The following is a 26,372-nucleotide window of genomic DNA, read 5'->3' on the forward strand; positions in this document are numbered from 1 at the left end:
ATAAGTTTTTATGTTTTTATGTGTTTTATTCGTTGTTTAGTTATCTTTAATTTTCAAGCATATTGTAAAGTGTTTATATATTTCACAAAATTTGCTGTACTTCCCCATTTCACAAGGCTTGTTGTACTTTTCCACTGCCATGTGAACTGACAGTGAACCCTGCAACACAAACTATCTAAGCAGAAAACAAATGCAACACCTAAACCACAAGAGTTCAAAAGTGCACAGCCATACACACATCTGACTCACACACACCCACACACAACCGTTGGTTTAGAGGAACTTGCTTAAAGAAAATGTGATGTGTTTGCATACGCGATGTAACCTATAAAAAGAACTGTCGCCTGCACTCAGGGTGTGTCTCGCCAGAGTTCTCACCCGTGCACGTCGCTGTTATTATATTCTAACTGTCTGAGTGTCTTTATTCAGCCTGAAGAATGTCTTATTCAAAATAAACTCCTGACATTTAATTGGTCCTTCGAGCCGGATTTAGGACATCGAATTATAACTAATTTTATGCTCCAACGGAGTGACCTCGTCGTTTCCTGACATCGTGGAGAGCCCGCGCTGAAGTCTGTCGACAGCCTCTTTCCTATGAAGGAGAAAAGACCAACTACGTGAATTCGGGGTTGGCCAGCGTTCTTAGTAAGAGGTCCACGATCCTGGGGAACGAGGAGGAATCTCTGACCGGCACTTATATCATCATAACCAGGTGAATATTAACACTCAAAGACACATCGCGAATAATCGTCTTTTAGATTGACACTTTTCTAAGGAAGAAACTCGTCCTGTAGGGACTGGCAGTTTAAAAAAGGACTCGCTTGTAAGACGAAACTGGCAGTCCAGAAGAGACTCGTTTCGCAATAATAAAAGCTGGTAGTCGACAAAATTTACTCCGGGAGTAAATGGGAAAAGGAAGGTGTCAATTAAAATAGGATTACACTGCCGCGTATGTGAATTGTTTGTATTTAAAAAGAGGAAGTGAGTGTCATTTGAAGAGGGACAGTAGGACCCTACACCACTTCTATTGTTTTCCTGTGTCGACTGAAATACTGGTGAGGAAGGGAAAAGGTTGCGCTTCATCGCATAAAATTAAGGCCGCCCTTGACATTAGGACAAGGGTAGAAGGCTGCCTTAATAACCTCCCCTAACTCTAATACCAGAGAAGGTCACACAGTTCTGTTTGTAGTATTAATAACACAAAATCAAAATGGGAAATAAAACAACAAAACTCACTGCTGACGAGCAGTGGCTAGAAAAGAAATGTCCAGGCGCCGGACAAATTAGTGCATATAGATGGAGAAATCCAAAGAAAACTAAATGTCCCACGTGGGAGGGAAAATGCATTAACTAAATTATAAGAAACCCTCCAAGCAGAAATAAATACTGAAAAGGAAGCTAAAAAGAAATCGAAGCATACACAAGAGTTGTAATATTTTAAAGCATGGAAAGAGGAATGAAGTGGAATGAACAAAAGGTTAAATTAAGGTTAACTTAAATTAAAGCAATGAAACAAAATTGGGAAGACAACCAAGCTGAATGAATAGAATGCGTGAAACCAGATAATTCACACAAAATATACCAAATAAAACAAAGAGTGATGTTTTGTTTAAGTGTTGAACCAGGCTAATACTGCAACATACCGTCTAGTGCATGATCTGCGAGCAATATATGAAATCATCTTATTTATCTTTAAATAAACTCCAATTATGGAGACCTGAAGTCACATGCTCAGGGCACACCCTCAGGTAAAGGCAGAAAGCTACTAAACAAAGAAAAGAAGCTATACAGAATGCGCCACAGCCACAAAACTAAGTATTCACATTCTTTCTGACTCTTTGTGAACCTGAGTTATGACCTTGGCTCCCTGTTTTTCTGCTTCCACCAAGGGTGGGGGTGACGCTCCCGTGGCATGTGCTCTGTTCTCTTTACTATCACAAAGAAAAAAAAGAGAGAGGCCCCTACTCTCTGAATACAATATTCTCTTCATAACTCGGCAGTATGAAATGTCATGAAACAGTGTAACTCACTCACAGTAAATCAGCAGTGAATCAGCAGTATAGGATAACACAAACCTATCTAATAAATCTAATGATTTTCAAATTCTTTAACTAAGAAGTATGATGTGGCCTACAGCAGTATCATGATTCACTCATTTTGATTACAGGTATAATGTAATATATGACAGCATAATAATCTCACAACTGCTACAAGCACATTTGCCTTTCTTAACACACGCGAGTGAAAGGCAACTGTTAAGAAAATGCCCTTTTGGGTGAGACAGGCCCAGAGGCCCTGCATGCAAGCGTACTAACACACATACATGCAATGAAGAGCAGCTTACACTAGAGCACACACTATATGTGCGCCTCTATATCTCACATTGGTGTTAAAACAGGAAAAACTTAATAGTTTTGTTATCAACCGCTGAATTTACCCACTACTGACATTTAACTCTCCAGCTTGCAGGACAATAGGTGAAACGTTTGTGAAAACAGAGAAGGAAAAATAAAGACGCAGGAACATGGTCAGGACTAGACGAGGCTTTCCAGAACATGTTTGGGGGATGGGCAGACACAATCAAAGTATTAGCAACTGTCTTATGCAGTATTTTAGTGATGTTGGCCATTATTGTTTGTTGTATTATACCATGTTTTAAAGTTCTGATTAAGAAAGTCGCTAAAGATGCTGCAACCGGAGTTTTCCTAGCACACGCTTATAGTCCCATAGCAACTGAAGAAGAAGACTGTGTTTAAAATTTCCTGTACTTAACATGATGTAGCAATTGAAAATGCGCAAGCAAGTGATTGTCTACTGAAGTCTATAGAGTATAAGTGAAATATATTAACAACAGGAGGGAATGTTATAAGTTTTTATGTTTTTATGTGTTTTATTCGTTGTTTAGTTATCTTTAATTTTCAAGCATATTGTAAAGTGTTTATATATTTCACAAAATTTGCTGTACTTCCCCATTTCACAAGGCTTGTTGTACTTTTCCACTGCCATGTGAACTGACAGTGAACCCTGCAACACAAACTATCTAAGCAGAAAACAAATGCAACACCTAAACCATAAGAGTTCAAAAGTGCACAGCCATACACACATCTGACACACACACACCCACACACAACCGTTGGTTTAGAGGAACTTGCTTAAAGAAAATGTGATGTGTTTGCATACGCGATGTAACCTATAAAAAGAACTGTCGCCTGCACTCAGGGTGTGTCTCGCCAGAGTTCTCACCCGTGCATGTCGCTGTTATTATATTCTAACTGTCTGAGTGTCTTTATTCAGCCTGAAGAATGTCTTATTCAAAATAAACTCCTGACAACGTTTGAACAATATAATATCACGTTATTACAATATAAATATTATATTGTACGAACGTGATAATTATGTATATTGTAATAACGTGATATTATGTTGTTCAAACGTGAAAAGTATATTGTACAAACATGAAAAGTATCTTGTTAGAACAATAAACTTTTCACGTTATAACGTGATATACTTCTATTTTTCTTTTGCCTGGGTGGCAGCTCTACGCTTCCGTAGGAGGGTGGCCCAGGGGAAGAAGCTGTTTGTGAGTCTGGAGGTGTGGGACCTGACTGACCTGAGGTGCCAACCTGAGGGCAGCAGGTCAAGCAGGTGGTGGGTGGGGTACAAGGGGTCACTTGTGATGGCCCTGGTTTTCCTGAGACAGGAAGATCTGGCGATGCCCTTAAGGGGTGGCAGAGGGCAGCTATTTATTTTTTGGGCAGTGTTAATTGCCCTCTCCACAGCCTTTTTGTTCTCAGTAGTGGCTCCTGCATACCAAACACCCAGGCAGTAGGAGAGCACACTCTCCACTGAGGAGCAATGGAAGGCCAGCAGCAGCTTCTGGTCCAGGTTATGGAGGAAGAGCAGCCGCTGCTAGGCCTTCTTTACCAGGGCATCGGTGTTGTGACATGAAGACATTCATTATTTATGTCACATAAGTATACAGATTTCTGCATAATCTCTAAAAAGAATGGGTGTGTTTTTCTTATTATTCACAAGTTTACTGAATTACATATAAAAACATAAACACAGAACAAGGCAGTTCAAATACATTGACATAGAGTACGGTGTGCAAAGAAATGTGTACAGTAAGTTATTGGGTGATATACATTTGCCAAAGTGCACAGTTTCTCAAGATCAATACAGGTTATGTTTACACTTTGTCTTTGGATTTAAACCCACAGAAACTGTCTCAGTGGTCTTTGGCCTTTTCATTTTTACATTTAAGCCTTCTTAACATCTTCTCACATGCAGCAACAGTGTTCATCATCTGTCCAGAATGGGACTATGCCAGATATTTTACAGAATTCAAGTGCAATAATTTAATAATAACAGCCTATTGCAAGGTCTTGAACTCATGGCTTATTAATTACATAATGCTAAGCAAGCAAATTATTTAAATTAGTAGAATAATAACCTTTATTTATAACAGTGTTTTGAGTGCGTGCAGGACAAATGTTTTAAAACTTTTCTTGGTTTTATTCAAAGGTGTCTTTTCTACCTCACTACATCCACAAACCTCCTCTGGTCTTTCTCTGTTCCTCTTACATGGCAGCTCCATCTTAAAGCTCCCTTGTCCAGTATATACACTATCCCAGCTCTGCACATGGCCCTCCTGTTATGCACCTAATTCTTTGCATCGTCTGCTCTGCCACCTCCAGTTCAGCCACCGGTTGTTTGGTCAGTGTCACTGTCTCCTACCCGTACATCACCTCGTTACCACCTTATAAACAGTTGGTTGTCCATTATTCTCATTTTTAAAATTTTCTGTTTTTACTTTTAAGAATAAATACTGTATATCATTGTGACAAAGTGGGTGAGAACACCATTTGTCCGTATTCTTAGTTAACATTCTTGTTTTGATTTAGCCATATCACATATGTATTCTGTAATAGGCAAAACATGTACTATCCCGGGTTTGTTTATGTTGTGCACTTTTACAGATTATATAACATAACATCCTGGTTTAAATCAATTCGGACAAGTTTGTTAAGTTAACATGTCGTAAAATGTATTGATTACACCGCATAGTTTTTATTGTTAAGAAGAAGGAGCAGTACAGGTTGAGTATAGAAATGTTTGCTTTACCTACCTAATGAAATAGTCCAGGGGTGAGTGGACTATTTAAGCAGATGAACGCAGGTGTTCGGTGAAAAAGGACCAGGTCAGTGTAGCTGTGTGCATTTTGACCTTAGTTTCCGTTGCTTTAAGTTCAGTTATGTTTATTTGTACTGAGTTAACTATGGAGTTGAGTTTCTTATTTATTTTTTGTAAATATTGTTTGGTCACAAAATGGTGAATAAATCACTCGCTACACTGGACAGCATCTGTCTCCTGCCATTCTTTAGCCGCTTAGGTCAAGTTCTACCACAATCATGATGTGTCATTAAAACTGATCTAAATATTAATGATGAATGTCATTATTTTGCTAACAGAGGTAGCTGATAAAAACCTCAACAAAACTGTTTTTAATGACTTCCTACAGAAATGTCTGTTTTTAGGTTTTGTTTATTAATTTGTATTTTTGTTTTTTGCAATGGATCCACAAAAAATAAATTTTCTGCGAATAAACACAAACTTTCTCTTTTATAATTAAAAAGAGAAGGTCTGGGGAGGGAGCTACCAGAATCTTTCCTGTAATTTTACACATTTATTTCTTAAAATTTAAGACCAAAGAGTCAAACTAAAAGATTTTTCATGTACTACATCAGTATTTCTGTCTCATGGAAAATCTAGGACATACTGTTGGAGCCGCATTTCTTTTTCTTATATTATGATGTGTTTTAGTGGTCTATTATTGCCGATACCAATAACGATACTGATACTTTTAGCTAATAAAGCCAGCTTATGTAGGGGAGATCTGTGTGTCATGATAACTAATGAGATGAATCATTAATTTGCAAACTCTGTACACGTTTTAACGACCACTAAATTTCTGTGAGTTTTATTTTCCACAATAATTAGTTAACACGACAAAACACCTTTCAGCTTTTCATGAATTTTGAAACTGGGACCTTTGGAGATCTGGAATGTAAATGTCTGTCTCTGAAACACTGTGGGTGAACTTCTGCTGTTTAAATGTGCTATAGGCTATAAATAAAACAGACAAAACGTACGGACATTTTGATTTTTTCATTAACAAAACAACATAAAAAACACAAAAAAACATTTATTTGACACAATTCAGAGGGCTACATACTGAACAGAGGATATAAACAATGTATTGATCCTATTTCGCTGGTATCGCAAGACCTGTCAGCAGTCTGGAGTTACTTCACACTGAAAGCATTTGGAGACTCATTACATGCTGCCAAACCGGCATTTCATCTCCGAGCAAGCTATCCCAGAGAAGTAAAGCAAGTGTGTAAGTTCATCTCTGGATGTTTGTAAAGCATTCCCACGTTAAGCTCAACAACCGATATATGGCGTTCAGACGTCTGTGCGTTGTCATTGCTAAGTCTGACCGTACAATGGAAAGACTCAAGTTTTACTTGGCAAAAAGCAGTGTTGCGGACGAAACAATTTCGTAGTTAAAAAAACAAAACCATGAAAAACACTTTATTCATCCTTGTGTTAAGTTGTGTGTAGAAATTACACAAAATTCAGTCTCAGGTAAAATGTGATAGAAACAGCTTACACTGACATCCATGTTGATAAAAGATACTGTCATGAAGCCATGTTTGCATTTATTTGCACTGCTTTCCACTCTGGATGTTTATTTATGTTCAGCTTTAAGTATAAACGGGTCCATTCTACAACTTAATTTTTTAAGTTGTTGAATATAAAAAATATTTTTGTGCTGATATTGCAGTTCTTTTTTTTCCAGAACCAAAGAGTTTTTGAAATATTCATAAAATTGCATTTTGAATTACTTTTTGAATATTGCTTAAAATACTTAGATTTAAAGTTCTGCCAAAAGTTTAAAGAAAAAGATCAGAATTGGTGAACTTTAAAATGTTTTGGGTGCAGTGTATTTTTGCGTACAGGTATAATAGAATAGCTTTAGTGTTTTGTTTGTTAAAACTTGAGTATGTACTTATACAAAATGCAGCAAGACATAAAAAACAGTTTTATTGATTATAAAATACACTTTATCAGATTCATATCAGTATCGGCAGATATCCAAATTTATGATATCTGTATCGGACATAAAATGTGGTGTGCCATCTTTGGTCTGTACGTAGCTTCATCTGTATGAGGGCAAAGAGCTGCACGCCATCGACCCAGTCTGCGGCTCTTTTTCAAAGTCTGCATTCATTCGTAGCGATGCATGAAACAAAATCACGTGCCCAATACAAACTACGGTGACCGTTAAGTTACGTGCGAGCAACCTACGTTGAGCGTGTCACGTGAAACAAACGCAAACGGAGAAAGTAGCGTTACACTGAAGTCCAAAACATTTTAGATTCACATCAAGTCTTTTTTAAAAATCATAGAGATTGTAATCGTGACTGTATGTGTGGCGATGTTCGCGCATAGTTTTGCTGAGATTGGCCCAAACGACAGACGTTGTACTTACAAACATACTGAGATCAATATAATGAAAGATTGTTTCAGAGTTCAAATCCTCGTCTCTCCGCCCTCTCTGACGAAAATGAAAGTGAAAGTGAGCAGCAAGCTATCGAGGTCAGCGGAGAAACTGCAGAGAAAGAAAGAACAAACCGGACTCCTGGATTTCACGTTTTTCTCGTCCGTCTCTTTAAGCAGCACATCTCTGACTGTGTGAGGGAGATTTCTCCGTGGAGCTACAGAAACACGATGTGTAGGTCGACACTGATCACTTGTTTTGTCGTTTAGCAGCATGCTAATCGTGAACTAGCCCTCGGCCTTTTTTTCTGCCGTCAACACTAAACGTTTGTCTTCTTAAGCGTTACTAGATTTGAGTTATGGGGAGGAAATTACAACGTCTCCTTACAATTTTCCGTCACCTCCCTTTTTACAGATCGACGGGTGATAGGTCTGTGTCTCCTAACGCTGTTTATATGTCCCTGCACTGCTGCTCCCAGTAAGTCTCTGATTAGTAACACACACACACACGCACACACACACACAATCTCAGTGTCTGATTCTGCTTGTACCTTTAATATTTCTGATTTCTTCACATTTAGCCACATGTTATTGTTACTTCTTTTGCTAAACCTCGAAACTTGATTGACTTCGTTATAATAAGCTTTATCTTTCTGTCTTTAACCATCTTTTCCACTCTGCCAGTGTAAAAGATAAATGATGCCAGTGTTATTATTTATCTTACAGCTTCAACCAATCTTGTGGTTACCACCACACCTCGTGTCACTGTGACTCGTGGCCGTGACGTCATATTGCCGTGCTGGCTCAGTCCACAGCAAAATGCAGAGGACCTGGAGGTACGCTGGTACCGTACTAATCGCTTTGACAGCCCGTTAATGCACTACCAGTCAAAAACGTTCAAATATGAAGAAGCTGCCTACGTTGGCCGAGTCTCATTTGGACTCAAGGATGCAGCGTCAGGCGGGCTGAATTCAGGCGATGTGAGCCTGAAGCTGTTCAACGTCACAACTAAGGATGCAGGAGAATATGTTTGTTATGTCAGCAGCAGCCAGGGTTATGACAGTGCACCTGTTAATCTACTTGTGACAGGTCAGTGACTTTGGGGTGGAAATGTATATGATGTTAAAAGCTTTGCTCTGAACCCTCGCATTAAAATGTTCTTCATCTTCCCCCTCGGACCCTTTACCTAGCTTCGGGAAGTCCCCCTTTTCTATCAGTAGTGTGGGGAGAAGATGACAAGGTGAACGTGAGCTGTGAATCTGAAGGCTGGTATCCACAGCCTGTGCTGCGCTGGTCAGACAAGAAGCAAGATGTGAAACCTCAAAGTCTGGTGTACAAAAATCTCTCTTCTGGACTTGTTTTAGTCCACAGCTGGCTTCTTCTTTCCTCCACCTCTGAGCCTTCCTGCTCAGTGGGTCTCTCTGATAAAGAGGTAAAGGAGGCCAAAGTGAGCCTGGGAACTCTTCGTAAGACTGCTAAACCTGGTAAAGAGAATTTTTGTGTGTGTGTAATAGTTATATTATCTTTATTTGTTTTTGATTGTAAATATAGTAAAAGCTAAAAAAAACAGATTTTCTTGCTTTTTGTTTAGAGTCAGGGTCCTTGCCAGGTGGGTGGGAAGCCTTCGGAGTGCTTCTTGTAGCTGCATTAGTGTTGGCTGCATTCGGAGTAATGTACTACAGAAAGAAAGGTACCGAATACATACACAATACATTTATATAATATCTTTAAATAGATAACACTTTAAAGTTATCCACTGTCATATAAAAGTGTTCACTGTTCTAAATTAAATCCTGAAATGTTTGTTTTGTGTTTTAGTGAGGAACACCCAATCAGGAACAGACCAAATTGATGGTAAGAAAGAGCACACGACAAGTTTAAATTAATGCTCTCAGTTATATAAACATGTGCCGGGGCAGAAACTGAATTCTGACATGAATATTTTGTGTTTCAGGGAACGGCTTAAGTGGTAAGAACGTCACACTGAACAAATCATTTTTCACATCAGCTGTGGTTTTGTTATATGTGGAATAACGGGATAAAAGGATGATGCATTTCCTTGAAGATGGGGCAAAGTCAGCCTCTCACAAAACCTGGATCCTACTTCTCCCTGTGATTTGATATCCCCATGTAAGTGTTGTGCGTACATCATCATAATAATGTCAGTCCAGGATCAATATCGCAACTCTCCAATCATATTGTCTAAACACTTCGTTAGCATTAGCCAAGAAGTTAGCTGATGCTTAAAAAAAACTGTCTCTAGGAAACCAACAGCAGTAGCCTAAATTTGGCTAACAGCAAAGGTAACCTGATAATATATTTGTTATACTGAAAAAAATAATAAATAAAACACCCGAAATGCTTATCATGTCTTTCAGAAGAGAGTTTTATCTAAACACAGACAGTCTATTCTTTTCTCCCACACTACAAAAATTGAAATCACAACATTGTGATTGATTGGTTGCAATCTTGATCCTTGACCCACATTGTTATGATGATGCAGGAACAACACCAACATGGAGATATCAGATACACCTCCTAAACTACAAAAGTTATAGGATTGCAGTATCCCACACTAACCCATCAGTATCACTGTGGAAATGCAAGGCATTCTGTAATCATTTGCACAGTGTTGTACTTCCATGACAAAGAAATCTGACTCAAATGAGTTCTTCCATTAAAAAGAAAAATACTGATAAACTATTTGTTGTATTTCTCTACAGAGACTCAAAAACTTTTACCAAGAGGTAAGACGTTACTAAAGCTGACCTTGTTCTTAGAATCACTGTGACTCATGAAGGTTATATCATTAGGACATAATATAATAAACACATGTATTCTCTATTTCCCTACAGGAGTGGTGCAGCCAACATCTATTTCAGAAGCTAGAAATCATTATGGTAATAACTCAGTTCATTTTGTTTATAGTCTCACATTTTCACTGTTTTTTCTCTTTCATGACTTTTGTCACTCTTTCTGATTCAATTTTCAACAGTAAATGTTGAACTTGAGGACAAAAAGAACCAATACCTCAAGGTTGCAGGCAACAAAGTGAGAGAGGCCAACCCAAATGATCTTCCTGAAAGGTGTTTTCCTGATGGAGACATGGTTACCTGTATCACAGCTATCAAAGGAACATCTGCCTTCTCTTCTGGAAAACACTACTGGGAGGCTTCTATGAGGATAAACGAGAAGCTAGGCATCAAACAGTCCTGGTGGGTAGGAGTTACAAGTGCAGCTGAAATCCCCAATAATTCATCCACATCTTTTCCAAACACATCTAATGGTTTCTGGTTTCTGTCTTCGTCTCCCAAAAGAGCAAATAGTTTTCAGTTTAGCACACAACCTGAGATATTAATACCTCTCCATTCAAGACCAGAGACGGTCGGTGTGTATTTGGATCGTGACAGTGGTGAGCTTTCATTTTATAATGTGGAAGCGAAAACACTGATTGGATCTTTCACAGCTACATTCAAAGGTGAAATCTTTCCATTATTCAACCCTGGGAAAAGTGACAAATCACCTATGGAGATATTACACAGGGAAGTACAGAGTCAAACAGGTGATGAAGGAAATTGTGCAGGATTCAGCTGAGAACAAGACTTAAACTTAATATTGCAAGTAAGGAAAACTGTACAAACAAGCTGAAACATTTTCTTTGTTTTTATGGGAAAAGTATCGAATGACCTCACATTACTTTTATACTGACTTACTGAGACATTAAATCCATCAATTTTGTCTGATGTTCAGGTTATTTATACAGTTTAAGGATAAAGCTCAAACTTTGGAGGTCATATTAACTCAAACTCCATGGCTGCAGCATCATTTTATGTAAATACAATTTAAACTATGAATTTCTTGCTTATGGTTAAAAAAGTTAATTAATGTCTCTATTAAATCTTTGGGCAGGCAAACAAGTAAGAAAACATTTATGCTTTTAACACATTTGATTCCAAGTGGAGGCAAAATATGGTAAACAAAACGCGTGCTGCTGTGGAGGTTTAATCATCAAATTTTGTAGCTAATATAAAACTAAATGAAGAGACATAAATGTGTGCAATTTATTTTTAATTTTTAATCTGAAATAATTCCGAAGCTAAGTCAAAAAAGTGAATCAAATATTTAGCAAGTACGAATAAAATAAGGTTAAATGCAAGAATTAAGAGCAAGAATACAAAAATATATAAAAATGTGAGTCAAAAATAAAAATAATGATCTGAAAGATAAAAGTAATAAATTCATGCACACTAATACAAAGAAAAATTAAATGAGGCGAGTAAACCAGATAACCTAAGTGTTATAGCTGGTTTGTAGTTCACATGCCTGTCAGATATTGCCGAGCCAGATTACGTAGGGCCTGATAAATTTGCATAATATTTTAACATCAGGTGTAAAATTTAGAGGAATGAGCTTGGTGCCTGTGTTACAGGCGCATTTATTCACCTTTTTTTGGTAAACTAAAACCATGGCTGCTGTAAAATTCTATAGACAGGTAATGGAATATTTCTGTTAGCAGTGTGTTACTGTGCTCCGGCCAGTGGTAAAGATAGGGCAAACTTTCTTATCATCATCCTGGGAATAAAAGCTCCTTACCTTTGTGATATTCCCTAAATGATAAAATCCTGGAATGTGAGGTCACTGCCTTGCATCTCCAACTTGTGTGAAACAACGGTTAATATTGTGTGTAATGATGATGATAGTACCATAAATTATGATTCTTGATAAGCTAATGCAGATACCACAGGGTTAGCTTATCAACAACTGATCATTGATAGTTTATCACTGTTAGAAACCATAAATACTACAAAATAGTAAAATACTACCAAAAATATTAATACAAACAGAGAACACTACACATCCAGCCATCAGTATCTGACAGTGTTTCAGTGATTTGAAATATTTCTGTTAGCAGAGATTATTGTGGTTGTTGATAAAGCTGACCCTGTGGTAACAAAGAATACAATAATTGACCTAAAGCTGATCCGGGAGAATACCACAGATCTGTAAATAGTAGTTAGCATCACTCAGTACCTTCTTATACACGGTAAGCAGTGTCTGTGGCTTGGTTAGTCTTACAGTTGTTCTCAAACCCCTCTGATCTTTGTGTGGAACCAATGCTACGTTGTATGTTGTGTGTTTTACTTTACGTCTGCCAATACACTCCATGTGTTACTTATACTGTGATTAGGACATGTGTTGCTTGTGTAGTAGCTATAAGATTCGTTAGCATCACATGACCGTTTTTAAGGTTTTCTTTTTCGGTGTGGGGGTGAGGCTGTACTGATGTGTTAGTTCACTTTCCATTTTAAATTTTGTGATGTGGCACTATTGTAGTGGTCTTTTGTATTGTTTTCAAGTTCTGTATGGTATGCATATGTAACTAGAATAACCTTTGAAATACTTTGTGCATTTTGTTTGATAATGTTGACATTTTGCATTACTACCTTTTTTTTTAAATAAACAAAATCGATACAGGATGAGAATTTGTCATTTCATTTTTCTTCTGTTTTCAGCTTACACAAACCAGTTTACGAAAACACAGCAAAATGTCATACACTTTAATAAGTACAGACAGTATTTACAGTATGTACACCATAACACAATACTTTGTAATCACTACTGCATACTTTGATAGATTAGTAAGTATTTACATTGTGAATAAGACCATATGTTGATTTTGAAATACAATTTTTTTTTTTAAATTATGTTACTTGATAAATTCAAATAGGCGTGCCTTGATACATACTAGTTTGACTATGATCATGGTATAGAGGTTTGCAAAAAACACTTCACAGGTGCATCATGGTCCGAGATTTTGAAGAATACTTTTTTTAATACACTCTTCATTTGGGAGCCATGAGTTGGGAGAACAACGTCAGTCAGTATCAAACACAAACTATACAGTTTCATACATTTTTTCACATGACATGTAGTCTAGTTATAAAGATCAGAACCACTGGTATCTTCTTCCAAAGCTTTACACATTCATGTTTGGTCTTCAGCCTTCAGTGGAAAGAAATGCTAGACCAAGGACTAATTGCTGTAGTCAGAGACCTTTGTTGCTTGTTTCTTCTCTCTCTCTCTCTCCGTTACACTCACTCACTTGCCACTGTTTTCTAGTAAAGCAAAATGACATTAAAAAAATAAAAATAAAATAATACAAAAAAAAAAAAATCATTCCTTGTGTTTCAATGCATATTCACACAAAAGTACATTTTTGTACAACCGCTTGAAAAGACATTTAAAAAAAAAGAGACACCGGGCATCCGCAACACCGAGTACACACATCATCTTGAACTGGAGTAACCCATCTGTCTTCTTAGCTTACTCATTGTTATTACACTACTCCCATATGACCAGAGACGGGGAATGCAGCTATACTTCAGAGTACGGCACCCATGTAAAAAATAAAATAAAAATAAATGGGAAAGAGAAACTGCGTCCCATCGTGATCTAGAGTTTATCCTCTTCATTGTGATTGCTGGTGGTTTTTACATTATGATATCTGTCCTGTGCCGCGTCTGCGCTCGGCCCTAGCAGACTGCAGCCGCGCTCTCCCTCCTCCCCTGCTTCTTCAGCAGCTGGATGCGGTTGTGGACGTAGAACTTGATCGCCCTCCAGTCTCGCTGGTTGCTCACCAACAGAGGGCAGAGTTCGAGGCATCGTTCGCAGTCCGCCTTCGCGGGGACGCGCAGTTCCATGAGGTTTCTCTTCAGGTGAGTCTCCACTGCTACACGCTCGGCTTCTGACCAGGGACGCTTCAGGACACCGCGCTTCCCTGTGTGACCGAGGCAGAGGAGTGACACAGTTTAATGACTGAAGTATTAATACAAATGTTTGTGAGGTCACGCACTAATAATGACAGATTTTACCTGATTTAGGTGGAATGTTTCTTCTCTTATGGGCATTAGCTAAAGACGGGCTGATGGCAGGTGACGGAACGGGCGCCTTTTTCTTCCGCGGAGGTCGGCCCGGTCCCTTCTTTTTCACCGTGACCTCCGTCTTCTCTTTAATTTCCTCTTTAACTTCCTCTGCCTCAGAATCTTCTGAGAAGGAATCTGCTGAGTTGCCAGACATGACTGTATGAACAGAGATCAAACAGAGGTTAGTTATCCAAACGTACTAGCCTGCAAAACTGTTCAACCACAAGGTTAATGTTACTTCAAACGTTAATAAATAAGTTCAAAGTTGTAAAATGTTCTTCTCAGACAAAATGATGTCTTTCAGGTAAGTTTTTTCTCGAGGGCTTAAAATGGGTCTCGGATTTGTAAACTTGCTCTCATAGGTGTGTTGCAGTTTAAATTGGAGACTACAGTATTTAAATAATGTTGCATGAAAATAACTGAATACATTTTAAAAATGAAATTTCAGTAGCTACTTTGCATTTTTAGAACTACAGTTTACATTATTCAAGTTTTTTTTACATTATTCAAGCAGGTGTTTGGTTTAGCATAACATAGCATAATGACTGGCTAATCGTTTTCCCTGTTGATTTTATGCAAAGCAAAGCTAACCAGCAGCTGGCTGATGCTCATTTTTTAAAGATGAGCTGGAGTTGCATTGATACTCTCATTTTATTCAATGAGCACACTACATTTCCCTGAGTCACTCAAACACACACACACAAATCTTTACCCTTATTTAAAAAACACCCCCCGCCCCAGTTTCATATTAACCTGTAGTGCCATCTAGCAATGCAGCTGCACTAATTTGTTTTAAATCCATGAAAGCTGCACTCTTAACTGGTGAAATTAGGGTTCACTGAACTTTCTAGAGAAATTTTAAAAAAAGAAAAAAAGACATGATGCAAGTCAGATAATCCAAATCTTTCTGGAAATATTCTTTAGTTTATATTACACGTTATACTCCTCAGACATTACTGTTCAGGCCACACGTGGCACTTGTGTTTCTTTTCTCATTTAATCATTATTTGTAATAACAGGACTAAACTATCCCATGGATATCACAATAACAAGCTGAACTGCTTTCACTGATATCTGTGCATAATAAAACCACCTACTGCTACCATCTTCTTTTTTACTGAAAGTCATTTATGTGGCTGAAACTGTTTCCATTAAAGTGAACAACTATGACAGTGCTGAGTTATAATTAGAGGACAGCAGACTGATCCATGGTATTGGCATCGTATTGATACTAGGATGATAGAATCAAAGTTTTGCTCCTATCTTATATGTTCAGTATGTAACCCTCTGAATTGTGTGGAAATGAAAACATTAAACAATAGAAGTTGACCCAAAGCGCTGCAGAGACGTTCACATTTACATTCCAGGTCTCCAAAAAAACAGTTTCAACATTCATGAGAAGCTGAAAGGTGTGCTTTATCGTGTTAACCAATTATTGTGGAAAATTAAAAGACCATGATTTAGTGGTCATTAAAATGTGTTCAGAATTTGCAAACTGATGAGGATGATTCATGTCTTAATCATGAGACACTGATCTGCCATTCACAAACTGCCTTTATAGAGTACAAGTATCAGTAATACTGGTACTGTATTGGATCAAAACTAGAAGCTGTAGTATTGCATAGCGCTAGTTTTAATAGGCAAAGAGAAATTCATGCATTGAAGTAGCTGTTGATGGGCAAATACTCCTCGACCATTCAATCATTTCTACTGAATAGAAAAAAATTAAGACTAAAAAAAATAAATCTTTTCCTTACCATCCAACTCGAGGCAGATGTGCTGCAGGCTCATCCCTCTGAAAAGCACTCCCTCCCTCTCTCCATAGAGAACGACTCGACCCACACGACCCATCAGTGCTGGGTCTCGTATGATAGTGGAGCAGTTCTGGGTCACGTGGTACTCGTGCTCCAGGAAGTCCTCCAGCCGTTTGATGGCTCCTCCCTGGCCATCACCCTCCTCCAGCAGTAGCAGCTGGGTAAGGATGGCTACCTGTCGCCGCACTCGTGTTGCCGTTAATGCTCCGGGGTTTTTAGCACCACTGGCTCTAGCCAGGTTTCTCAGGAGGTCTGTGCCGCGAAGTGGGGTGGCAGGGGAGTGGTAGGGCCGGGAGAAGACGTAGGGACTCTCTGGGTCCACCCCCACGTTGGGGCTGGTTCGAAGAAGCAGGTCGAGGCAGGATTCGCAGTGTGGCGGGAGAATTAGAGGCTGAATGCGCCCTCGCTTGCCTAAGACACCGGCCCGTGGGAGATGACACAAGACCTGGCGCTCAAAGGGGGACAGGAAAGCTTCCATGCCAGAAGGGGAGCTGTTGCTGGCGTTGGGCTGAGGGGTGATGCGGTTACGGTAGTCCTGGATAGTGAGCTTGGCCACCTCGCATTCTCGGTGGCGATTGTAGAGGATGAGCAGAGAGAGGCTGGAGTGGCAGAGCAGACGCCAGGCCTCGGCAGAGTGAGGAGAACGAGTCAAAGAAAGGAAGGAGGAGTGCTGCTGACGACGGAGATATAGGACCAGGCAAGAAAGGGAAGAGAGTAATGGAGACATGTGATGTCTGTGTGTGCTGGAAAGGGAAGAAAGAGAAACATGCTTTTAAAATAACAGTTGAATCACAATCAACTTTCAAAAAACCCAAAACATAAAAACACTCAGACACAGCAGAGCAGAAAAAAGACGACAATTCACCGCACCTTACAATCTCTCCATTCTTCTCTTCTGGTGCATCGTCCTCCCCTTCTGCACTCAGCTCCAGCTCTTCATCTGGATCAATGTCCGGCTCCGGTGTAGGAGGCGGAACTAACTCCTCTTGATTTCTTGAGCTTTCCACTTCGACTTTCTGCTGCTCTTCGTGCTTTTCTTTCTTCATCCTCCGGCCCCTTCTGGGGGTAGATGGTGGCGGAGGTGATGGACTCTTTACCCGGGGCACCATCGGGGGTGCTGGGGGTTTTGTGGCGGGCAGTGGTAAGCTGGGTGCTTTCTTAGCAGCTGGAGGCTGAGCCGAAGCATTTGGTGAAAGCGAGAGGGAGAACGAGACAGCGCCTGTGCTCGAACGGGTGGCAGGTGATTCCCTCTCCCTGGGGAAGAGAGAAGGGGGAGTTGGGTTGGAGGAGGACGACTGAGGGACTGCGAAGGAATGACTGTGAGTAGCAGAGGTGGAGGATGAAGAGGGGTGGGGTTGTGAGGCACTGCCATTTGAAGAGCTGTGCGTGTGGAGGTGTGCCAGCTCCATGGCTGTTCTGACTTCCGGCTGGTTGGCGTGGTGCTTCTCCAGGTGGCGTGCCAGGGATCGGTAGTGCCGGCCGCAGTACGGGCAGTGCTGCCGCCGGCTCACCGTGGGACCACTAGAACTGCCGATGTTTATGTTGATGTTATTGTTTATGTTAGTGGTTGGAGGTGTCAGAGAACTGACTGTGGGCTGGGGCTGGGATCTAGGTGGGGGTGCAACAGGTGTCGGGCGGGAGAAGGAGGAGCAGGGGCGCCCAGGTCCTCTGGAAGAAGTGGGTGCATTATTCTTCTTCTTCGAGTTGACCGCCGCAGGCAACTTGCGTTTCTTGCGGCGCCGAAGCATTCGACCCCTTATCTCTTCCATTTCCTCTTCTTCATCATCGTCGTCGTCGTCATCATCTTCCTCCTCTTCATCCTCCTCCCGGTCTGAGTCACTGGGTTCAGAGTGGGTGAGTGGGGAGGAAGAGGGCGATAATGACCACGAGGGGGTAAGGTAATCAGAAACAGAGAGCGATAGTGGGTGGGGGCCAGCCTCTTCCTCCTAAATGGACAGATTAAAAAAATAAAAGATCTAATTTTTTTTAGTTCAGAGTAGAGCTGGGCGATAGAACGATAACGATATGTATTGCGGAAAAAAATTTTCTATCGAGAAAAATTTAACTATTGCGATAGGCCTCATCTCTCTTGTCCTCTTAAAAGAAAAAGAAGAACAGCCAATCCAAATTAAGTAGCGCAGAGCCGAACCAATCACAGCCGCAGCGTCACGTCACGTGACTTGTTACGTACAGCACAAGTGCCAAGGCGCACATGTGTATTTGTTTTTGCAGCCGGGCTGCCCGGGTAATGGAGGAAATGAGTTTGCCGACTAGAGAAAAATCAACCGAGAGCGTGAGCGAAGGTTACCGAAGAAAAAACAGATGATGGTTCCAATGCCGGAGAGATTGTCGAACGGAAGGGCCACAGAAGTTCCGTAGTGTGAAGGTATTTCGGCTATTTCAAGTCTGACAAAAAACAGAGTAGTGCGCACTGTAAATTGTGCCGAAAGCAAGTCTGGAAATACAATAAAGCGGTGCATGCTCAATCTCTGACTGAAAGCGCTAATTCGTCATTCGGCTTTTGTCAGACTAAAGTCACTGTTCAAACTGTTTGAAAAGCTAAGCTATACAACAAGGAGAGATTGAGAATTTCCTTTTAGTTCTCAGTTTATTTGATATTGACAAAAGTTAGTCAATTTTGTCTGTTCTTCTGTAAAACAAACTAAGATTTATTTTTAGAATTAAAATTTTGTTTCTAAGTGGAATTGACAATTTAGTGGTCTGTTTTGTTTTTTCTGTTTTGAAACTTAAACGCTTTAGCGGCTGCCTTTTGTGTAGTTTGCAATATTTGCCTTTATTTATCTGAAACTGAAGTCTCATGTCATGTTCCTTAAGTACATCTACCCTGTTGAACTTATTATGGGAAATAAATATTTATATCAAAACAAGCTGCTGATTATTTCACATTTTACTTGTGAGCAACGGCACACTTAAATCTTACAAATATAGTTATTTGGCTTATATCGTGATATATATCGTTATCGCCTGAAATGAAAAAAAACATATCGTGATATGAAAAAAATCTTATATCCCCCAGCTCTAGTTCACAGGCAAAAAACAAAAAGAAAAAAATGCTCATGTTTGTCTCTCAATCGTTTCATTCTGTCTGCAGTGCCCATTTGAGAGTCTCCTGGAACCTACTGAGGACACAGAGTCACGTTTATGAATGGCAAAATAATTCCCCACACAGCTACCATCTGTAGCTTTTAGCATTAGGGCTTAAAGCTTGCTTATGCATTGGTGGACTGTCACCTCATAGCAACAAGGGTCTATGACACAGAACAACTGTAAGGAAAGCTCTTAGAAGGCTCCATTCACTGTTGAGCTTTTATCTTTTCATCCCAGAGACAAATACAGAATAACACCAAACATGTCATGTTTCCATCAGTCGGTAACTCACCAGTGCATTCTCGCCCCAGTCCGTTAGGCTGTAGTCCACTGTGATCTCCTCCCCTTTGGCGATGTCTCGGATCGCTATGACAACTAATCGCACCTGGGTTCCGCAGTGGACTTCTCGAATCCGGCAGTTTGGCGGCGGGTGGAAGAGCACGGGTCCTCGAACACCACTTCCCCCCTCCTCCCCCAACTCTGGCACACTAGAAACATGATGTCAAACTTGATTTCAACATATATTATTGACTTGATCACAACAACAATAACCTTCAATTCTGTCATTCTCATACACAAGTGGTCCACATAAAGGCTTCCACAAATCAAAACAATTCAACAAGTCTTAGCCATTATTCCAGTTAATCAACCGAAAGTGTTTTACAAGAAGGCCACAATAAAACCAACCTGCATCAACATGAACATGGCATCTGCTGGGAGTGTGGTGCATTAATAAAATCAGTCACATGTTCATGTGAAAGCCAGTTTAGTTATTTTTTTCTCTGCAGTTATATTTATACAGGTACACTGCTTGCTTCACAAGCCTGAACATGACAATCATTCAGTGGGAAATTTCAAAAAAAGCAAAACGCATGGATGCACATAAAAAACTTACAAATCATCAACCTCGCAGTTTGGTTTTTTTTGGTGTAAAATCACCATCTGAATGGCCTAACCAACTTGGCAATTTCCTTTCATATAATGAAACTTTCCTTTACAGCTGCACCAGACAGTTGCAGCTCTCTGCCTCTTTTCCATTTCAGTGACTTTCTGAAGCTCTGTACCCCTACGTGGCTCCACGTCTTTACATGTGTGTGGTTTCAAAATGACAATGCAAAGCACATATGAATGTTCTGAGGTCGATGAATGTATGAGCCTTGCTTTTTAGTCAGCGAAAAAACAAACTCAATTTAGCACCTCTCTTGAAACTTTCTGCCTACAGAATTAACTTTCCTTTTCTGTGACACTGTGTTAGCCTGCAGGTGTGGCTAGCTCCACATGAGTCTTTTTTCCCCCCTCAAAGATCATCTGAGCAAAGTGGTGAGGGTCCTACTTACCAGAGCTGAGTGGGGTCAGGCAGGTAGTAGGGACTGCCAGGTGGAGGGAGGCGGTCTTCTGCACCCTCAGGGTACTGGCCATCACCTGGGACAGAGTAAACATTTTAAAGAGGACCCATTATGCTTCTCCATATTCCTTTTCCCATATATACACAATGTTAAAATGTTGAATTCTTTTATTAAGCATGGCAAAAGTTTCAAAACTTCAGGTCTGCATGAGCTCAGAACAACCCCAAAGCTTGTTTTTTATGCTTGGCTCTGTATGTCGTTAAAGGCTATCCATAACAAGGTCCTCTCAGCTACATGGCTTTGGTTGTGGATACAGAATCCCCACCCACTTGCTGCTAAAAATTGAGGGGCATCCAATCAGAAAGAAAAGAAAAAAAAAAAAAGTAGCAGTAAATGGAGGTTGCCCTTAAAGTAAAAGAAAACAGATTGAAACAAGCGAAACAAGCTGTTATATACTGGGTCATCTCTAACGGAGTCCAAGAATACAATTATGAGTTGGAAATTAGCATAATAGCTCCACTTTAAATCTCACACTTGTTATCACTTCACAGGTTTGGAAAGTAACATTTTCTTTCTCTCACCTAGGTATCAGTGGAGAAAAATACATCAACACCAGGTGGCAAACACATTGTGTGAGTCTTTACATTTACCGGGGCTGTAACTGTGCTCTGACATGCTCTCCTCCTCTTCATCTTCTGTCACATATGCTCGGTCACACACCTTTACAGGTGTTCCCTTCCTTTTCCTCCCACACACACGGCTGTAGAAACAAAGTCAGGCCTTCATTTATTAAATTAAAAAAAACAGCACACTCACACAAAGACTTTGTATAAACACGGGAGTGGATCACAGAACAAACAAAGTGATCATGTGTACATGCAGCAAAGCAATACAGTTGTATGCTCATGTGGATGACCTACTTAACTAGTCACTGTGGTAAAAAGGGATAAGAAAATCATTTTAAACTTGTGACTTTAAAAAAAAAAATACTGGATATATGATGAAGACTAGAGCAGGATCTAGGAACTTTAGTAGTGTTGGGTTGATCTATTAAAAATGAATTCTGTGACTTTATGCATTTACTACACTGCACATCTGAATCAGTGCACCACCTGCTAGTGGGAGAGCAAACAAGGAAAGAAGGAAGGTAACAGGAAACAGTGTGCTGCTGGTGCAGCCAACAGCTTTTCTCTTTGTTCAGAATCATTTGTAACTTAACCACAAATTGTGGCTGAGCGAGCTGGCACGACTGATGTCAACACTTTCCCTGTCAGCGTCTCTTTCTCTCGCACTCTGACTCGCTGTCACTCTCGTTATGTTTGATGCAACATCTGTGTGGAATTTTTTTTTTTTTTATTGCATTTACTGTAACTTAATATTTAGTTGTCAACTCAACTTAATGTTAATATATCTCAGCTCTACTCCACATATGTGTGTGTGAGAAAGCAGGTGCACTCACAGTGTCAGCAGGGAAAAGAGTAAACTAGCCACTTTAAATGGCAAGAGGATGTGGTAAAATTTTTACGGCTGAGCTGAAATGAGACCAGTTCTAATAAATTAGGTTGATAATAAAAATAAAATTTGTTCTTTTAATAATTTTTACTAATAAATATTCACTTTTCTACATTTTGTTTTATAAAGATAGGAATGCGGTGTTTAAGTCAAGCCTGATGTCATCACATACATTAAAATATCCCCAGTCTCCTCCTCAATGAGGAATACATTGTACTAGCTTAACACTGGTACTGAATCAGTAGTCTGTCTCAGCAAATGCCCAAAGTTTAGATACTGTGATCTAATAAATGCTTTAAAAATGCAAATACATACAAGTATCACAGAAAATTGTACTAAACCCTGCAAAACATATTTAAATTTGTTTGGCATGACTAGCATTGAATTTTGAGATTGACCTAGTTTAAAGAAAAAACAACAACCAAACAAACTCTAATATAGTACAACACCATGATTCAACAGCTTAAAGAACCACCTCAACTTGAAGTAATTGTTTTCTCCATGATTTTATCAGGAATTTTGGTCCAGCCTTCTTTACAGCGTAGCTTCAGTTCATTGTGGTTTGGAGGCATTTGTTTATGCTCAGGTCTCGCTTCAGTATTTCAGTTTTGTTGAGGTCTGGACTCTGACTGGGTCATTGCAGCACCTCAATTCTTTTGTTTTTCAGTCATTCTGTTGTAGATTTGCTGCTGTGATTGGGATCACTGTCCTGCTGCTTGACCCAGTTTCTGCCAAGCTTTAGCTGTCAGAAAGATAGCCGCATATCTGACTAAAGAATACAGGTCCTTCTCAAAAAATTAGCATATTGTGATAAAGTTCATTATTTCCTGTAATGTACTGATAAACATTAGACTTTCATATATTTTAGATTCATTACACACAACTGAAGTAGTTCAAGCCTTTCATTGTTTTAATATTGATGAGTTTGGCATACATAACTCATGAAAACCCAAAATTCCTATCTCAAAAAATTAGCATATCATGAAAAGGTTCTCTAAACGAGCTACTAACCTAACCATCCGAATCAACGAATTAACTCTAAACACCTGCAAAAGATTCCTGAGGCTTTTAAAAACTCCCAGCCTGGTTCATTACTCAAAACCGCAATCATGAGTAAGACTGCCGACCTGACTGCTGTCCAGAAGGCCATCATTGACGCCCCCAAGCAAGACGGTAAGACACAGAAAGAAATTTCTGAACGAATAGGCTGTTCCCAGAGTGTTGTATCAAAGCACCTCAGTGCGAAGTCTGTGGGAAGGAAAAAGTGTGGCAGAAAACGCTGCACAACAAGAAGAGGTGACCGGACCCTGAGGAAGATTGTGAAGAACCGATTCCAGACCTTGGGGGACCTGCGGAAGAAGTGGACTGAGTCTGGAGTAGAAACATCCAGAGCCACCGTGTACAGGCGTGTGCAGGAAATGAGCTACAGGTGCCGCATTCCCCAGGTCAAGCCACTTTTGAACCAGAAACAGTGGATGAGCTTAAGGCCGCTATCGAAGCATCCTGAGCCTCCATAACACCTCAGCAGTGCCACAGGCTGATTGCCTCCATGCCACGCCGCATTGAAGCACTCATTTCTGCAAAAGGATTCCCGACCAAGTATTGAGTGCATAACTGAACATAATTATTTGAAGGTTGACTTTTTTTGTATTAAAAACACTTTTCTTTTATTGGTCGGATGAAATATGCTAATTTTTTGAGACAGGAATTTTGGGTTTTCATGAGTTATGTATGCCAAAATCATCAATATTAAAACAATGAAAGGCTTGAACTACTTCAGTTGTGTGTCATGAATCTAAAATATATGAAAGTCTAATGTTTATCAGTACATTACAGGAAATAATTAACTTTATCACAATATGCTAATTTTTTATTATTATTTCTTTTCTTACAGGAAAGGTTACTTTGCCTTTAAAATGCTGGCAGCCTGGTGAAGTGTGTTGACTGTTTGAATAAAGACTAATCGATTGTGAAAGAATAACACAATTTGCAATCATTGGGAGTGTGACTACAGAAATTACCATGCACATTAGAAGTTTAAATATGCAGCTTGCTGTGGTGGTGGACCGTAACTATTATTTTGTGGCTGCTGCTAGTTTCATGTGTGAAATCAAAAACTAACAGATTTTTTTTTAAAAATCACATCATGAACATTACATTGTAGGTCTACAACTCCAAAGGGATCAACTCATTCTGAAAAATTTTGCGAGCACCCTCAATGAAACAGGAAGTCCTGACGGTGGTAGTTGTCCCCCATTTAGAAATTATCTGACCCCTCTGGACTCTGCACCACCATCTGCTCAGCACTGATGTGAACATGTGCTGCAGATGGTGCCAAGAGTATTAAAACAAAAAACAAACCCCCACACACACACATAAAAAAGCTTGGCATCAAAGCAGCTCTGCTGGAGACCAATTCCAAACAACTTCCCAGAGAATCTCTTGCATTATGTCCAAATAAGTTTAATATACGACAACATATAAGCTTCATAAGGACATATTTGTGTTTAAGTTATTGTTCTGCAAACAAATAGATAATTGCATTCAACAGAAAAATAATCTCATGCAGTCTACTCAAATACTACTGGATTTACATCATGTGGCTGACTAATAAAAATGCAGAAAAGAGGTGATCACTGGAGAGGATTAACAAACACTGATCTACTGCACAGCTATTGTGAGGCTTAACACTACACTTATTAATCAAAAATGGCCCCACCCCTTTAAGCAATCACGTCAGTCTGTAAAAAGGAAATGACCAAAAAAAAAGAAGCATGATTAGCAAAACACTGCGTGCCTAATTCTCTGAGCACGGTGACAGTAAAGTGTTTTTGGAGGCATTTTGGTCGCGGTCAGCAACTTTGTTTACTCACACCGCACAAGCCACGAGTCATGATCTACACCAGCTGAGCACTCGAGAAGTGCTGAGAGCTGAACGACATTGTCATTGAATAATACGTTCAGTCTAAGAAATCATATGACTGAGGTTACCGAGGAGAGGGAGAGATATAACTGACAGTCTGGGTTACACAGCTGACGGCTCCTGCTGAGGACATGCTAACATTAATGCTAAACCACGGCTAGCCCCGTTAGCTTCCAACGGCTAACGCTGGTACTTCTGTCCCGTCAAAATCTCAAAAAATAAAAGGATGGCGCTTAAATGCACAGCGGGTTGGATGGGGGGAAGATGCACCCTCGCTGGGCACACCAGCTGCAACCCGCAGGTGAACGAAATTCACTTTCCATTCCCCGTTCTCTGCAATATTACGCTGAAATCATGCACGCGAAGAAAAAGGGCTTCTAATGGTAACTAAACAGACGCGCACGGCGCGTGCGTCTACGGCGTTGCATTTTGCTCACAAATCTCCGCTGAGAAAAAAGGACCGCTCGCGGCCACAAACCGGAGGCTCGCCGGTCTCACTCACCCCCGTGGAGGCGGCGGTTTGCTCCCATCCCCGTCGCTGTCGAGGGTCGGTGGCTCCCGGTAGTCAAAAGGCGACCGAACATTCTCCGCCATTAGAACTGCCTTCCCTACCTCTCGCGCTCCGGTAGATTGCACAACGCGCATGTGCACAAGATCCTTTGGGGTTCTATTGGTAAAATGGGGTGCACTCACCTCTATGAGCGAGAAGCTAGTTTAATTTTATTGACGCGTTATTTATTTATATTTTTACTTCATATGGCGACAGTTTAACTTTCAAAGACCTAAAACAGAAATAAAGACTAGCAGCAGATACGAGTGAAATACAACTAATATAACTGTAACTGCTAAATACATGTATCCAAGTGCGTTTAAATTTCGTATACCTCACGATAACACAGAAGAGCATTTTAAAGTCTAGGCTGTCCTACAGCTTTAGTCATTACGTCTCAGATTACAGTCTTTCATACCCTCAATCCCAGTGAAAACCTCCTAAATTTTAGTGTATAATATACAGAATGATTATACGTGGATAAAATTGTCCTAACTTTTGAGCTAAAAAGCAAAATAAACATTTTTAATAACCGTCTGCAAAACAGACTATCACAAAGACGAAAAAAGGTTTTCTGAGTGCACGAAAAGCTGTTTTTTAGGGTTAAGGGGGGTTGGCTGTTGATCAACAGCT

The 26,372-nt window shown here is 40.0% G+C and overlaps 2 protein-coding genes across 2 annotated transcripts; one reads left to right on the plus strand and one right to left on the minus strand.

The window, feature by feature from the left end:
* The first annotated feature begins 7,097 nt into the window (after nt 1–7,097).
* Nucleotides 7,098–13,040, plus strand: LOC116333176 (butyrophilin subfamily 1 member A1-like). Its single transcript, XM_039609531.1, has 10 exons — nt 7,098–7,798; nt 7,979–8,041; nt 8,290–8,652; nt 8,754–9,047; nt 9,155–9,253; nt 9,382–9,417; nt 9,518–9,532; nt 10,287–10,310; nt 10,419–10,463; nt 10,559–13,040. The coding sequence occupies exons 1-10, from the start codon at nt 7,795–7,797 to the stop codon at nt 11,155–11,157; spliced, it is 1,542 nt and encodes a 513-aa protein (XP_039465465.1). The 5' UTR covers nt 7,098–7,794; the 3' UTR covers nt 11,158–13,040.
* Nucleotides 13,041–13,106: 66 nt separating this feature from the next.
* LOC116333168 lies at nt 13,107–25,858 on the minus strand. Its single transcript, XM_031756351.2, has 8 exons — nt 25,692–25,858; nt 21,405–21,514; nt 20,746–20,830; nt 19,701–19,896; nt 17,171–18,246; nt 16,244–17,043; nt 14,436–14,642; nt 13,107–14,341 (listed from the first exon to the last, which is right to left on the minus strand). The coding sequence occupies exons 1-8, from the start codon at nt 25,832–25,834 to the stop codon at nt 14,097–14,099; spliced, it is 2,862 nt and encodes a 953-aa protein (XP_031612211.2). The 5' UTR covers nt 25,835–25,858; the 3' UTR covers nt 13,107–14,096.
* Nucleotides 25,859–26,372: the final 514 nt, after the last annotated feature.

Source organism: Oreochromis aureus, linkage group 3 (assembly GCF_013358895.1).
Source record: "Oreochromis aureus strain Israel breed Guangdong linkage group 3, ZZ_aureus, whole genome shotgun sequence".
NCBI classification, from domain to species: Eukaryota; Metazoa; Chordata; class Actinopteri; order Cichliformes; family Cichlidae; genus Oreochromis; species Oreochromis aureus.